The sequence below is a fragment of the Charadrius vociferus genome, unplaced genomic scaffold, assembly GCF_000708025.1.
Source record: "Charadrius vociferus isolate BGI_N301 unplaced genomic scaffold, ASM70802v2 scaffold259, whole genome shotgun sequence".
Classification (NCBI taxonomy): domain Eukaryota; kingdom Metazoa; phylum Chordata; class Aves; order Charadriiformes; family Charadriidae; genus Charadrius; species Charadrius vociferus.
The window spans coordinates 9,003,943-9,018,434 of record NW_009661368.1 but is presented as its reverse complement, the minus strand read 5'-3'; the positions used below and the strand labels follow the sequence as shown (position 1 = coordinate 9,018,434).

The 14,492-nt window shown below is 42.3% G+C and overlaps 1 protein-coding gene across 6 annotated transcripts in view; it reads left to right on the top strand.

Annotated features, from left to right (window-relative positions):
* The window catches only part of GNAS (GNAS complex locus), a 91,989-nt gene that overhangs the window by 51,597 nt on the left and 25,900 nt on the right, over positions 1-14,492 (top strand). For all 6 annotated transcript variants that reach the window (XM_009893473.1, XM_009893469.1, XM_009893468.1 and 3 more), the window contains one exon: positions 3,215-3,312. In XM_009893473.1, coding sequence (XP_009891775.1) covers positions 3,215-3,312 — 98 coding nt within the window. The remainder of the gene's footprint in view (positions 1-3,214; positions 3,313-14,492) is intronic.

Genomic DNA, 14,492 nt, shown 5'->3' with positions numbered 1-14,492 from the left:
AACGTGTGAAGATATGTCTGATGTGCCCTAAAGGCAAAAAGTTGTTTATTAGTAAAAGGCATTCGTATTTGGCTATCAGAAATCATGTAGTTCAGTTTTAAAAACAAAACGGAAACAAACAAACAACAAAAAAGGCCAAAAGAAACAAAAAACCCACCCCAAGAAAACCCACTGTGTCTTACTATAATAATCTATTCCTCGTTACTTGTTGTAGAGCCTGATTTTGAAATGCCAATAAAAAGTTCAAAGAATGTGGACTTAAATTCTTTTTCTCTCCCACACGGACAGTTGATAACCATAGTGAAAAGATTGCATAAGTAGTGCTGGGTATAGTTCAGATTAGCGGGACAGACATAAAGGCAGGATTAAGTATTTTATTGCTAATTTGGCCTAACGAGGCACAAACATTGATTGTTATCCCATTATTGTAATCCACATATTTTCTTAGAAGTTAAGAATGCCCTTAAAACCCAGGGAGGACTCTTCGGAGCGATACCTGACTGTTGTGTTAAACTAAGCCCTAGGCTTTTTATTATCGACGTGTTTACGCTGGGGCCAGGGACTGCATTTACTTTTCAGCTCATTTTAAGAGTCTGATTGCAGAAACTACTCCAAATGTTTCTCCACAAGGTGTGGTGCGCTTCATAAGTGTTTGAAATAATTGCTTTGTGTCAGTTCTCTGCCAGAATGTCATAGTTGTAGTGGGAAACACTAGTGAGGAAGGACTTCTGTATCACTTTTTGTGGCAGAGTTTTACTATGGTGTGACTTGTTCATTAAGGCACGGTCTCTTTTCGCTTTAAATGTACGTTTGTAGGTGATGAAGACTCTTTATGTTTTATTGCATTTTCTGTAAACTTATCTTTGCCTAGTTGTTTGTTTACTTACTGTAATGCAGGATGAAGTATTTGGGGGTATATTTGGAGATAATTGGCTTGGCAGATGCTGACCCCCACTTGAAGTAGATGGCTATTTTAGAACCATATCTCTGCCAAATAGTTCAATTAACTATCTGAAGTCTGGTCTAAGTTATCTTGATTAGATGGAAAATTTAAATGGTGTGTGTGCGTTTGAATCAGCTGCTGTTTCAGCAAAAAAATCTCATACAATTGATTCAGTTTTTCAGTTTCCCAGCTTTGTAGTAATAAGTTGAGTGAGTCATAAGATGTTCCGTATTAGACTGCTGTTACTTTTAAAAATAAATACATAAAGTTACCCCAAAATGGGTTTGGTTCAAAATACAGTGAGATTCCAGAAAACTCCCCCTCTCGCCTTTACTTTCTTCTTTCTCCCTTTTTGCTTTGGAAAGATATTTTCCTCACATGCTGTGATAGAGTTGAAGAGTGAAGGTAATTGACGGTCCTCCAACTGCCAAAAAATTGGAAACTTTCAAAGTGAAAGTATCCAGTGAACATAATTCCAGCAGTGGGAGAAAGAAAACTGAGGACTGGAATTAAGATTTTGATTCATCTTTTTACTTCCTTTAGCAGCAAATAGTCGTACAATCTACAAATACTAAAAATCAAGTAAAATCTTCTTATCTACTTGTGAAAGAAATTTAATGGGTTGTTTTGTTCATGAATAGTTCATAAAAGCAGGGAACAAATTGAAAAGATTCATCTAATACTATATATAAACTTTGAAATTAGAACAAAATTTTACCATAGAGAGTTTTTTAGATGTGTGGAGTGCATTTACTATTGCTCATGCGTATGTGCAGCTATGAATATTCAAGCAATGAAAGCAAGATCAGATTTACATTTGATAGGCTGTTTCTGTCATTGGTATTCACAGTTGTCTCATCACACAATCACATATGCATCTTATACCTGCCAAAAAGCAGATGGTTTGAAAATCCGCATCGCTAAATTTACTTTAAGATGCCTTTTAAAGCATCTACTGTTCTGGTACAGTTCCGGTGTTAGTTAACATTCTGGTAGGAAAGTGAATTTTTAAAAAAGATATTTTCAAGTGAAACGTTGGAAGTCGCATTTGGATGTGACCCCTCTCTTGTACTACACTGATAGTAAAAGACTGCGAGAGACACATATCCCAAGAGAGGGAGCGATTCCAAAGCCAAGTTAATGGAGGAATCTTGAACCCACAAAAGGGCTGTTTAAAATAATAGATTCTTTTTCTTTAAAACATTTCTACTGTAAAGGAAAGGGGCGGGGGGAGAAATAGAATATATACGACAACTATTTTAAAGGTTGTGTGCTGTCCTGGATGCAAAAACGCTGATTTGGCGTAAGTTATCTGAGCCACTTAAAATCAGAATAAAAGTATTTAGTGCAAAATGCTTTAAAAGCTCTGAGAGACAACCAAGAGGAGTCCACGGCTGTTGATAAAAGTAATGCCCACAGTGGCGTGTGTACTTAAGTCACTAGGCTGCTGCTGTTCTCTCTAAGTCTGCTCAAAGTTCTTAGACTGACAGCCAGAAACGCAGTTACATATTGCACCCCGGAGCCAAAGCACATCTTTTATCTGCAGAAAAGAACGGGCTTCTGGTTGGGTGCTGCGCGTGTGCTACAGGCTCAGCAGAACTGAAGCACTGCGGTTTGGCTGTCTGCTTTCTTCTCTTGGCTTACAATATTTAAGGTTGACACAATCAAAACACGGCCTAGCTTTGTATCACTGTATTTATTCTGTAGTTCAATATCCTTTTACACTGTAAAAGAATGAATTCTGCAAATACTTAACTCTATATCACGTAACTCAAAGTAAGAAACAGATGTCTACATAGTCCCTGAAAATCCTCACTAACTAGGAAAGTCAAGTAAAACCTAATCATCGTTTGCTACCTTGATGTAAGAATCACTGAGAAGTAGTGTTTCATTAAAGAAAAAAAAAAATAATCTTGATAGCCAAATGAATATAACATACAGTGGAATCATGAGCTAAAGAACAAATGTTACCAAATAGTATTGATTATTAAAAATGCCATCAGAATTGTCATTAATGAAAAGTTAACCCTTCTTTCAATATGTAGTTGGACTCAATGAAAATGATTGAGAAGCAGTTCTTCAAGTGATACAAAACGTTAAAACAAAAACAACTAAGGCGACTGAACTTGTAGTCAGGTTCTAAAATACGTTTCAAGACTTCTGCTAAATATGCTATGATTTGTTGTTCGTTGCAGTGGTATTGATATGTTACCATTTGCCGATTCTCTTCATACATAATCCATCTTGCTAATACTATTTTTGCTCTTTCAGGAGTTTTACGAACATACAAAAACACTTTGGCAAGACGAAGGTGTGAAAGCCTGCTATGAGAGATCTAATGAGTATCAGCTGATCGACTGTGCACAGTAGTAAGTATCGTTTCTGTTCTGCTGTATATTGACTGTGATATAGAGGTTTTTTTATTGAGTGTTAATGACAGTGATTTGGATGGTCCTGATGCTTACCATTCCTTCCTTGGAAAAGGAGTGTGTGCTACATGGTGACTTCTTGGTAATCAGCTATTCAGGGAGGGAGGAAAACCTGGCGTTCAGTTAGACACTAATATCTGTATTAAAGACCTTGCAGGTGCTTTCAAATGCTCTTAGCGCCGGCTGACACCTTAATGCGGTGGACAATTGTATTGTCTCCAAGACCAAATTTCCTGCTTCTTCCACTTAGACCAGTTCCTTTCCAATGACAGCTCCAGACACTGCAGCAAGTTTTAGCAAGTTGGAAAGTCTGTTGGTGTGAAACATGCTCATGTTCGTAGCTTTTGGGTTTTGTGCCGTTTATTTCTCTGAAAGCAAAGAGATGGCAGCAGCAATCATGGGCAGCAGCCCGTCATCAGTCACCGGGGCTGCTGCTTGTGTGCCTCTGTGCACATATCGGAGACTGATTCATTCTCCTCTGCTATTTATACCGCTGTGATGATCAGCATTGTCATGAGAGACTGCTGCGTGTTTGCTGTTATTTATCACATACAGCAATATAGTATGGCTCAGAATCTTTTTATAGCAAGATGTTTGTGATAATTGTGACCGTTCCTGGTATTTTTGTTGTGTATACTGAAGAATTGGGGACTTAAATTTGGCGTATTAATGGTTAAAACTGTTCTTTGTTAGTTTATACTCTCTCTGCTTCTTTTGGAGAAAGTGAAATAAGGTCAAGGAAATGCAGGTTTCTCATTTCGCATGATGATGAGGGACAACTGCAGTTTGTCTACTACTGTATCTCTTAAAGAACATTTGATGAAACAAAATTTGTAAGGTTCTTTGTTTAGGTAGACTTAAAGGTAAATCAACAATTAGCTCTGTTTGAAAAGAGACCAGGGAGATAATTTGACTATGACTTGCACAGCTCCAGGTCTTCAGGAGCCTCTTTGAAGTTTTGCCATTGTTTCTGGTGTGAATTTGTTTGATGTGCAGCGATGTCTTTTGCATTAGGTGACTAACGTTTGATCATTTGGCACAGATCTCTTTGCAAGTTCACTTGCTACAAAATAAAAAATACTACAAGATTTTCATTTGCTGTCAACTATCCAGTAAATTTTGTCTTTCTAGTGTAAAGCTGATAGAAATGGGGAAAAGCTAGTTTTGTTTCTGATAGTGTTTGGTTATCTGCTTGTTTCTGGTTAGTGTTTGTTAATAGTCAACTTCTATAATGGGAAGATGTAAGTATTGTTAAGCACTAAGGGGGTTTTGTGTTGCCCTTTTTTGGAAGAGGAACAAATTTTGTTCTGCCTTGAACGCGCAGAAGACAGCTAAAGTTCTTATCATCCCTGACTGCTGGACGTGGACTTTTTCATGGGTCAGTGAGGGGGTTGGCCTTCAGGATGGGTTTACCGTCCTGCTCCATCTAGTGGAACACTTAATTCTACATCGTGGGCTGTTGTGCCAAAAATAAACCTTGAACAATGCTGACAAATTATGGATTTTTTTTTTTTTAAGGTACCATTGCTGTTGTGTCCTAGAAATATGTAATAATTCTAATATTTATTCAAGTTTATGGTGAAGTAGATGACATTATTTTCTTGCAGAAGGAGTTTTCTAATTGTTAGTTCTTGTCCTTTCTGGCATTTTTGATCGTGCAGTGCTGTTGATTTTAATAACAGAATATGCAAAGTAAGAGTTTTTTAATAGCAAAATGTTTGCTTGGAGGTTAACGCGTCTTTGGAATTCTGAACTTGCTTTTATTATATTGCATGTTCAAGAGAGCTGACAAAAACTGCTTCCCTTAAAATCTGAGTGACTGATACCTTGAAATGAACCTGGTGGGCACACTCTACAAGAAATGTAGCAAAGGCAAAGTATAAAATGCAGCTGAGATTTATCACGTGAAGACTGTTTTAATTTGAATGTGCAAGCTATTGTCGTTAGGGCTAATAGATGTTAAAAGAGAAAGTGGAGCAAACTGTGGTGTTGTCAGTTCTTTCAGAGAATAGTCTTGGGTTCTAAACGCTTTCGCCTTTTGAAGTCCCTGTTTAAAACAAGAGAGGCATACTTAGAATAGAAGGCGGAAAAGTGGCTTTTCTCTTTCAAGATCAGTCCAGCTTCCAAGAATCCCTTCTTGCTCTTGAAAGTTGAGTAAATTCTTAAATATTAATAGATTCTTTGTTCAGTGAATTACTTTAAAATTCTAAACAATGTTTCTTGTTTGCAAAAAATTAACGTTTATAGTTGTTTGTAATTTTTTTTTATCTCATTTTTTGAAGTGTGAATTGCTTAGTGTAAAGTTTGTCTTGGTGTGGGCTCATTTAACAGTCTGCATTTTTTAAAAAGGAAGGGTTTTTTCACTCTTGGAAGTGACACAGTTATATATGGGAAGCTTTGCAAGGAGATTCTGCCGAATGTTTAAAAATGAATTTTGTCTGTCTTTTGGCAGGGAGCAATGAGGAGTGTGCATCTTCCAGGGCCTTGTTTGGCCTTCAGAGATGTTAATATGAAAATGAAACTCATTTCTCTGTCTGCCAAACCTGCGTGAAGTGTGTGCGAGTGGCTGTGGGGATCTGGAGGGCTGGTGGGGGGCGCCTGTCCCGGGAGCGGGCACGCCACGGGCTGGCACGGTGGCACCCGGCGCCGTGCTGGATCTCTGGGACCCGGCACGGGTCCCGTCCCTCTGCTGACGGCCGCCTTCGGTTGCTGGTGTGATGGCAGCAGCGAGGGGCTGGGAATGGTTCCCTTCGGCGCAGCATTGCCGCTTTTACCGTTCTGCTTTTCCGGGGTAAAAACTGGTTCTTTCTCCGTGTAGGCAGCTTAGCTACAGCCCGAGGGAAAGTCTTGTTGGCGTGGAGGACTGCATGGTATGGCTTGCAGGATGCTGGAGCATCTTGGAAAAGAAGATGTTGGGGAGAAGGAGGCTTAAACCCTTGCAGAGCGGGTGCCGAGGAGAGGAGGGAGCTGGCTGAGGAGTCAGGAGCTCTCCTAGTGAGCGAAGGGCCAGGGGAAAGCCGCTTTTTGCTGCTTGTCCTTTCCCAGGAAAGTGGGAACGAATATAATTCTCAACCTGATGTGTTGTATCTGCCGAACTTGAGTGTAGGTGTTTAGAGTCCAGAAATGGTATTTTTCACCTGTTCCTGAGCAGTAGCTTTAAATGCTACAGTGCTTCCTGCTGGCTTGCTGCAACTCTTCAGTGTCTCCCCGTAAGAAGTTAACATTAATGTGCGCGGTTATCATTGCTCCGCCAAGTTCCTGGTTGCGTTGGCTCAGAAAAGATGACTTTGCCGAAAGCCCCATGTCCTGTGCCGGCTTTCCGTTGGACTGCAGGTGGAAGCGGGGAGGCTGGCCAGCAGCCGCCCCTGCCGGAGCGCCCTCCTGGGTGCTGCCCTTTCTCCTGCTCCCTGGCTACGGGAGAGCATCACTTCGGAGGAGCCCTGTTCACTCTGAAAGCGGAGCTGCCCCTGCTCATGGTGAGCTTTGTCGTGCTTCCTGCATGGTCATCTCCGAGGGGCTGGAGAGGCACAGAAAGGACGGGAGGCTCTTACTATGTAATTAGTTTAAATTCTGCTTTTAGAACAGCATGGTCTGCAAGGTCGTCACTGGTTTCTCTGCAAGAGAAATGTATTTTAGGTGTGAGGGGGGAGCGTTATCTGAGTGACCAAATTTCATTGCTCCTGCATCTCATGGGATGTGTGCAGGAGGGAACAAACGCGTGTGTTGACGCTGCCACGTGATGCTGCTCTCAGCTAATAATAAACAGAATAATGCAGGGGTGTCTAGAATATAGAAAACCCCAAACAGTGATAAATAAATGATTTACCATCCCTCATATTTCTTCCCTGAAGGCACAGGATTGCTTTTTATTCAGCATATTTTACTTAATATTAAGAATAGGGGAGCCACTTCCACTGTAATGTGCCAAGACCTGTTTGTCAAATATATGCTGTCTGTCAAATGTAAACAAACGTGATCTCTTTGAAATGCAGTTGCTGCTAATGCTTCTACCTGCGTTTCCATTTGAGGAGCCCTGCTCTCGAAGCCTCACAAACACGCAGCAGAGCGGTCGGAGCAGTGGGACCTCTCCCAGGCGCAGGTGCTGTTGGTGGCATGAGGGCACGAAGGACACCAGCGCCGTCCTGTGCGGTCTGACCCAAAGTCTGTGGATGTCCTGGAGAAAACTGCTTTGCTGGCAGCAGCCTTTGGGTTAGCTACGTAGTGAGTCAGAAGCAAAGCCTGGGTGCGTGAGCCTCCTAGTGCTTTTGCTAGCCGTGCTAATACTCGGCTGTGCACACAGATCCTTCAGTTTTTGCTTCAGTTAGCCTTGGCCACCGGTTTGATTCTGCGCTGTTTGACGCTGTGCCGTCTCTGCCTGTCTCCTACCTGGTGCTTCCTGGTTTTGGCAGGGGTGAAGGAAATAATGTGAGAGACGGTCTCGGTGGCCCGTTTCACAGCCTGCGGTCTCAGGAAGGGCTGGCAGCAGCGGGAGGGAGCCCGTTCTCACGCTAGTCCCTGCCGCCGGCTTTTCTCCTGCCGCTGCCATTTCGGGGAAGGAGAGGGCACGGGGAGGGGGCTGATCTCAGTGCAGAGCCGCGCTTCTCCAACTTCAGCACCAGCACAGCCACTCTGATACCTTGAAACTGTGCCAGGCTGCTCCAGAAGAGTTTTGTGAGAAGTATTTTTTAAGATGTTTGTTTTTAAAACACTTATCAAAGAAGGGGGGGAGCGCTGCTATTAGCTGGCTGCTGTGCGGGGCTGCTGGAGCATCAGCAGATGTGGACGTGCTCTTTTTATAATTTCTAATTTGTTATGGGTTGTAAATTCTTTATATTTTGGTTGAGATTTTTGATGTGTTTTATTTCTGGATTTGCTGACTTGTAGAGAGCAATTAAGAGCCCCGATCTGAGCACTTAATGATTTTCTTCCATGTTGATGTCACTTCATGACAGAGTTCCCTTCATGGAACATGCAGTAAAGTGTGTTTGCTGAAAGTCTCACTTTTTAAAATAGTGACTGATTTATCAGTGGTACTACTGTTAGTTTAGTTTCTTATCCATATTATTTATTACTTTTTTTATTTATTCTTACTTTCTTTCCACTCTGTGATTTTTGGCAGAGTAGTGGCTCTTGTCTTCTCCAGCTCTGCAAGCGACGTCTGCGTGTTCACATTCAACAGGACAGGAATTTCCCTGGCCTGTATTCCTGGCATAAACGAGCTTCTTACGGACATGAACAATTATATTGTTAAACATTCCCATGAGGAAGAATAATATTCATGTCCCCTTTCACAGATCTAAAACTGATGATCTCGCCTACTGCTGTGTGAATTCCTTGGCAAGCCGAGGAAGAGATCCAGATCATCCAACTTCTAATCCTTAGTCTTGATTATAAACCCACATTACTTTCTTCCAGAGCACTTAGACCTAACTGAATTAGGGTCTTCTCCCTACTCTTCTTCAGCCAGAGGCAACACAGGATCATGTTTTAAACAAGGTTAAATTTCAAGTAAAAAAAAAAATACAGCCCAGGTTTTATTTTCTCTGCAATCCAATGGGCTGTTAGGTGTAGAAACAGGTTGCTGTAGATGATGGGAAGCACAGTAACTCCTGTCTTTGCATGACTTTAGTGAAGTTGCTACCAACAAAATGAGTCCAAATATATAAGTATATATATATTATATAAGTATATATATAAGTATATATATGTATTATTATACCGAACTGAATATATATATACTGAATTATACTGAACTACTCCATGTGTCTGCCCTTTCTTGCTGACCGGCGATGGCAGGGATGTGCTTGCTGGCAAGTGCTGTAAAAACCAGATTACCTAAATTTAGCCAATAAATGGATTATGAATCCAACACATGTTCCCACTGTTGTCACAGCTAATCATAAATTCAGAATTTCAAGCTACACTCGAGCGCAGATAAACTTCTGTCTTCAAAATAAGTTACATCCCAGTATGAAGCAAGATAAAACAAAAGGTGTCCTGGAATAGCTTGCTGGAGTCTTACGGACAAGGAGCGCTGAGAAGTGGAAGTACTAAAAGTGATGAGCCATCATGGCAGAAAGACCTTTACAAGTCCAAAATGTGAATAATTTAAGCAGTCCTACCACAGGCTCTTGAGGCCTGTGCGATCCCCACCACGTGGTTCTGAATTCTTGTGAAAGGGTTCAACTCTTTGCTGCGGGAATGCGCTTTCTGCCTCCGCTCTCGCTGGCTCTGCCACTTGCAGCCCCCCTGCACCCATCGCCTCCATTCATTTGCCGCTTTTATTTCTCCTTTGTTCCACACGTCTGTTAATGTGTCAGTTCCTTTCTGGCCTTTGGCTGCAGATGCGACTTCCTTTCCATGCCCGGTTGTGAGTATCGGGGGTTTGCCGTCAGCTGGAGGGAGGGCTGACCCGATCGCAGGGGTGGCCAGAGCGGGGTTAGCACTTCTGCCCCAAGTGCTTGACCCAGTCCTGCATCCAGACAGTCCCACTCTGCCTTTCAGTTGGAGCGAATCATTTGCTAAAGCCTGCGAGAGCTAAGGGTGGACCCTCGAGGAGGGCTCGGGGGTGCCCGGTGTAGTGGGAAGGGATGGTCGTCCTCGGTGGGTTACGTTTGCTTTCAGTGCCAACGGCGCGTTTGATCATTCAACAGCCGTTCCTCTGTGTCAGGAACAAACTCACACGCACAAAATTTGCTCGGGTTAGGCACACGCTCAAGAGGTGGGTTTTTTTGAAACTTTGGCATGACTGTTAACATTTTATTTAAATAAAATTTGTCCATAAAATAGTAAATTTCCGCTGTGATCATCACAGACATCCACAGGACTTGTTTAGTAGTTTGCTGGTTCCTCTGGCAGAGACATTTCATTTTGAATAGCAAACACGCATCAAGACAGTGTCGTGAAGGCAGCACTAAATAACCAGCGTATGGAACCGGCATATTGCCGTTGTAGCTGGTGAAGACGACTGTGTTGAGTCCAGTTGGTAGTTTGGTAGTTTGCTCAGGATGTATCTCGTGGCTAATATTTACTTTAATAGTCTGCTTTAAAACCAAAGTTGATGTTATCAAAGAATGTGAATGTATGAGTAACTACTGCTGTATAAACGGAAGAATGATGCAGCTTCGTAAGATAATTCTGTACTAAAAGTATTTGGCTGCAATTCAGAATTCTGCAGACAAACTTGTTTTGTAGCCCAATTTCTTGATGATTTGCTTATACGCATAGAGTTAATTAAGACAGAGTTAAAAATAGTTCACTAAAGAGAATAACAGATTCCTTGTAACTAGTGGTAAAAACTGCAAACTGTGTGTTTGATAAAGAATATTATGCTTGAATCACCAAATGATTTTAAACATTTTAACAAATGAATAATACAGATAAATGACAAAATACGCACAAGCCCTAAGATTTCTACTTCTAAAAAAGAAGAAAAAATCTTGGCTGTTTTTAAAGCAAATGTCAGGTGCATATTTTTGTAATTGCTTTGTAATTGTCTGTTTGGTTCAGTAGTATCTTAGTCAGCATCTTTCCGATACCTCTCCACGCTTCTGCTTTGGGTTCTGTTGTGCTGTTCTCTGCAAAGGTACCGGTTCAAATGCAGGGGAGGGTTCTGTGGGTGAAGGGGAAGAATTGAAATGCAGTCCAGCAGGAGATGGAATATAAGCCAAAACCTTCTGTTAATTTAAATTTTACTAATTTCTGCATTTTAGTGGCAACGGGTTCCCCATTCCCAGAGTTTTTGTTGCGGCGTTAGTTAATAGTGCGAGAGAATACGCCAGGAGTATATGAAAAAACGCCTTTTGTCCACTGAGGCTTTTTGGAAGAGGTGCTGTGAATGTCGTATTGGTCTCTTGGACTGTTTGTAGGTACAGAGTTGTAACAGAATGAGAATTAGTGACCTACCCTGGCAGGGAGCTTGTTCTGCATGTAACTGCGTGATTTCTCTACACGTGTATACCTAAAGGTAAACTTCTCTGGGGTGGGTTAAAGAGTTGCCACCTTGAAAAGTGGTGTTTCCAGCTTCTAATCCAGGAGATGTGTAGGGTTGATTTTTTTGTTGATTATTTTAATTCATTATTTGTTAAGTTTTGAGACTTCATAAATCATTTTCTTTGTAATTAAAATGACCAATATTTCTCAAACAACTAATATATTAGTAAACAAGATTTCATGAATGCATTCGAAGCCCCGACTCAACGCGCAGTCCATTTTGAGCAGTGAATCAGTGTTGTTACAGACTTGACACAAAATAATATATTTGAGAAATGAGTATGTTGCAGTGTTACACAAGATCATTAAATGCAACTACTAACAGCATTGCTACGCGATTTTGGTTTTCTTTCATGATTGTAAAGATTAAGAAAAATTCAATAGGCTGGATTCATCCTTACAGGAACTCTCTTAAAGTAGATGGAGTTTCTCCTACTGCGAGTTAATTCATCGATAACAGGTTTCACAAATGCTGCTGATGGCATAGATTCCGCGGGGTTCTGCCACGCAGCCTTTCGTCCCTTAAGTGGTGCCGTGCGGTCCTGGAGTGGGGGGATCTCACTGTTGTGGTAAACACCATGTCAGGCTGCTGGTACGAAGCTGATGCGCTCAGAACCGGTGCATTTACTGCAAGAGAGGCCAACGTTTGGTGAGGTTTGATGTGTTCAGAAAGTCAGACTATCGGCGGAGCTACGTAACTGCTGAAAGCTGAAGATGCTTTGGCTTGCCTTCACCGTACCTGAGTCTTGCAGATGGTATTGCACTTTTTTCTGGGGTCTTGTTGGTTTTTTTTTTTTTAATTTTCACTAGGCACAGAATATACTTTTTTATGGTAAGGAAAGTGCAACAAATTCACCCTAAAAATAACTCAGGTAGGTAGAACTTCAGTAATCTCAGTTCTCAAAAAAATACATACTTTGAGTAAACTTGAACCAGTAAAATAGTAGAGTATTGTGTACCCAGTAATCCTTAAACCCTCTGGTGTTTGTGAAGACAGGCAGCGGTCAGTCTGTGTGGTACAAAGGATTAGACGGGATGAGAAGTTAAGGTAAGAGGAGTTGTGTTTATGTAAACTCTCTAAGGTTGTCGTGCACCTAGGGTGTCCTAGACCTGCGTATTGAAGTTTTACCCATTAATTTAAAAAATGTGCTTGGTTTTACTGCCAAATTCCCATAACTTTATTAAAAAACAGAGCAAACAACATGGTGAATTGTTAGTATCAGACTTAACGGTATGGTGGTCGCGGATTATTGTCGTGGGTAAAAACCATAGCTGTCGAGCGTTGAGAATCAATCAAAGCGACTGTTAAAACTTGTATTAGTTCCTCAGAATTAATTTTCACTCCCCCTTTCCTCGTGTGCTTTTGCAACCTCCCCTTGTGCAAACAGAAGAAGCCCTGAATAAAGTTTGTTTTGAGCTGTGACTCGAACAAACAATTGAATACGATACAGAGACAAGCGGAATGGAAGACTTCCGCAGCCATCGCCAGGAATCCCTCCCACAGCAGGAAGGTCTGCAGGCGCAAAGCACGGGGCAAGCTATAAATAATTGCTTGAGGAAACAAGGAGTGCGGTGCCGATGGCATCACTTTGCCTGACCGACGTGAGAGCCGATGCCGGTGGGTTTGGCGGAGGGCGTGCTGGCGGAGCCCACGCCGGGCGCGGGGAGCACGGCGCCTGTGGGAGAGGGCTTGCTGAAACGGTGTGCTCCTCTGGGGCCCGCCTGTGGCCGCGCACGTGGAGCAGGTGAGACCGGTGTTTTTAGGATTTTTGCAGTTCACTCGCCGTGGTGGCAAGTTGCTGCTGGAACGCGTTGCGTGACCTTGGGATCTGCTGTTTCTGATGTTCGCCGTCAGCAAGCACGACGGCTTTCGGAGCACGGGTGGTTGTTTTCTTTGTGAGTGCTCCTATCGCTCGTGCTGTATTGCTGCAGAAAAGGAACATTTTAAGATTAGAAGATGACAATTAGGAGAATACTTTTATCAAACTAAGACCTAAAAAGATATTGTAAAACCTCATTAAAGACTAGCTTTAAGAAAGAAATTAAAAGCAACAGGGTTCCAAAAGATAGGAGGCAACAGAAAATTTCTGATACAAGGATGAAATGAGGCCAGTGCACTTGCTGGTACAATGGGGAAGCGCCAGGTTCGATTCCCAATTATTCCCTGGGCTGAAACACTGCGAATACATCACTGCCAGTCCCAGGGAGAGGGGACACTCGATGCCGTTGACTTGCACGTTTTCTCCTTCCTCTTCCTCTTCTGTGAACTCCACTGTTTGATGATACACTGAAGCCTTTCCTTCAGTGGGGACTTAAATTTAAATTTCTTTTGTCTGGGTGCATGCCTGCATTCACAGGTATTGCTGAACTTATTATTTTGGGGGGACCCCTGACAAAGATGTCTGCAGTACATTTGGTATAAATTTACCAGCAGGCTCAAAAGTTTATTGAGACCATGTGCTTGCACGCAGAGAACACAGTCATAAAATCCTTACTTCAGGAGGGACAGGTTAAAAATTAAAAAATAGATTAAGCTCCTATTAGGTAAACAAGTTTATCAAGCTGAAGCTGAACTTAAGTATTCAAGTGGTTTTTTTATAGTGTGTGACTAAGTCCTGAGTACGCTGAAAGAAATTGCTAGCTGATTTTACATGTGATTTAAGACTAATGTTGTAGGCAGGATGTCATTGATAGGCTTTGTGATTTGAAATACCATCTTTGAACTGATTAGTCCGTAGTATGTTACACATTGATTTTGTAGCTGAAACGTGTCAAAATCTGTTGTTACAGTTAAATGTAATTCCGTTAACTATTTGTATTGCGGTACGCTACTTGAAGCCTCCAAGAAGGGTATCCACCAATAAAGCTAAATTGTAGTGTATTCATTACGCAAGTGAGGGGTTTCAGTGTCTGGGTGGTAATTTAGATGTGAGAGGTGTTGGCTGCCCCGTGTAGGTTCCGTGGAGGCTGCGAGGCACCTCGGTGCTCTGCAGGGCTGCCCGTGCCCCAGGGCAGCCCCAGGCAAGGCTGCTGCGGCCGGGGGGCTACAGCGGGGGCCCTGCGGGGGCTGCCTCGGGAGGGGGGGGCTGCCAGGAGCCGCAGGCAGCCCGGTCCCGGTGCCCGGGCAG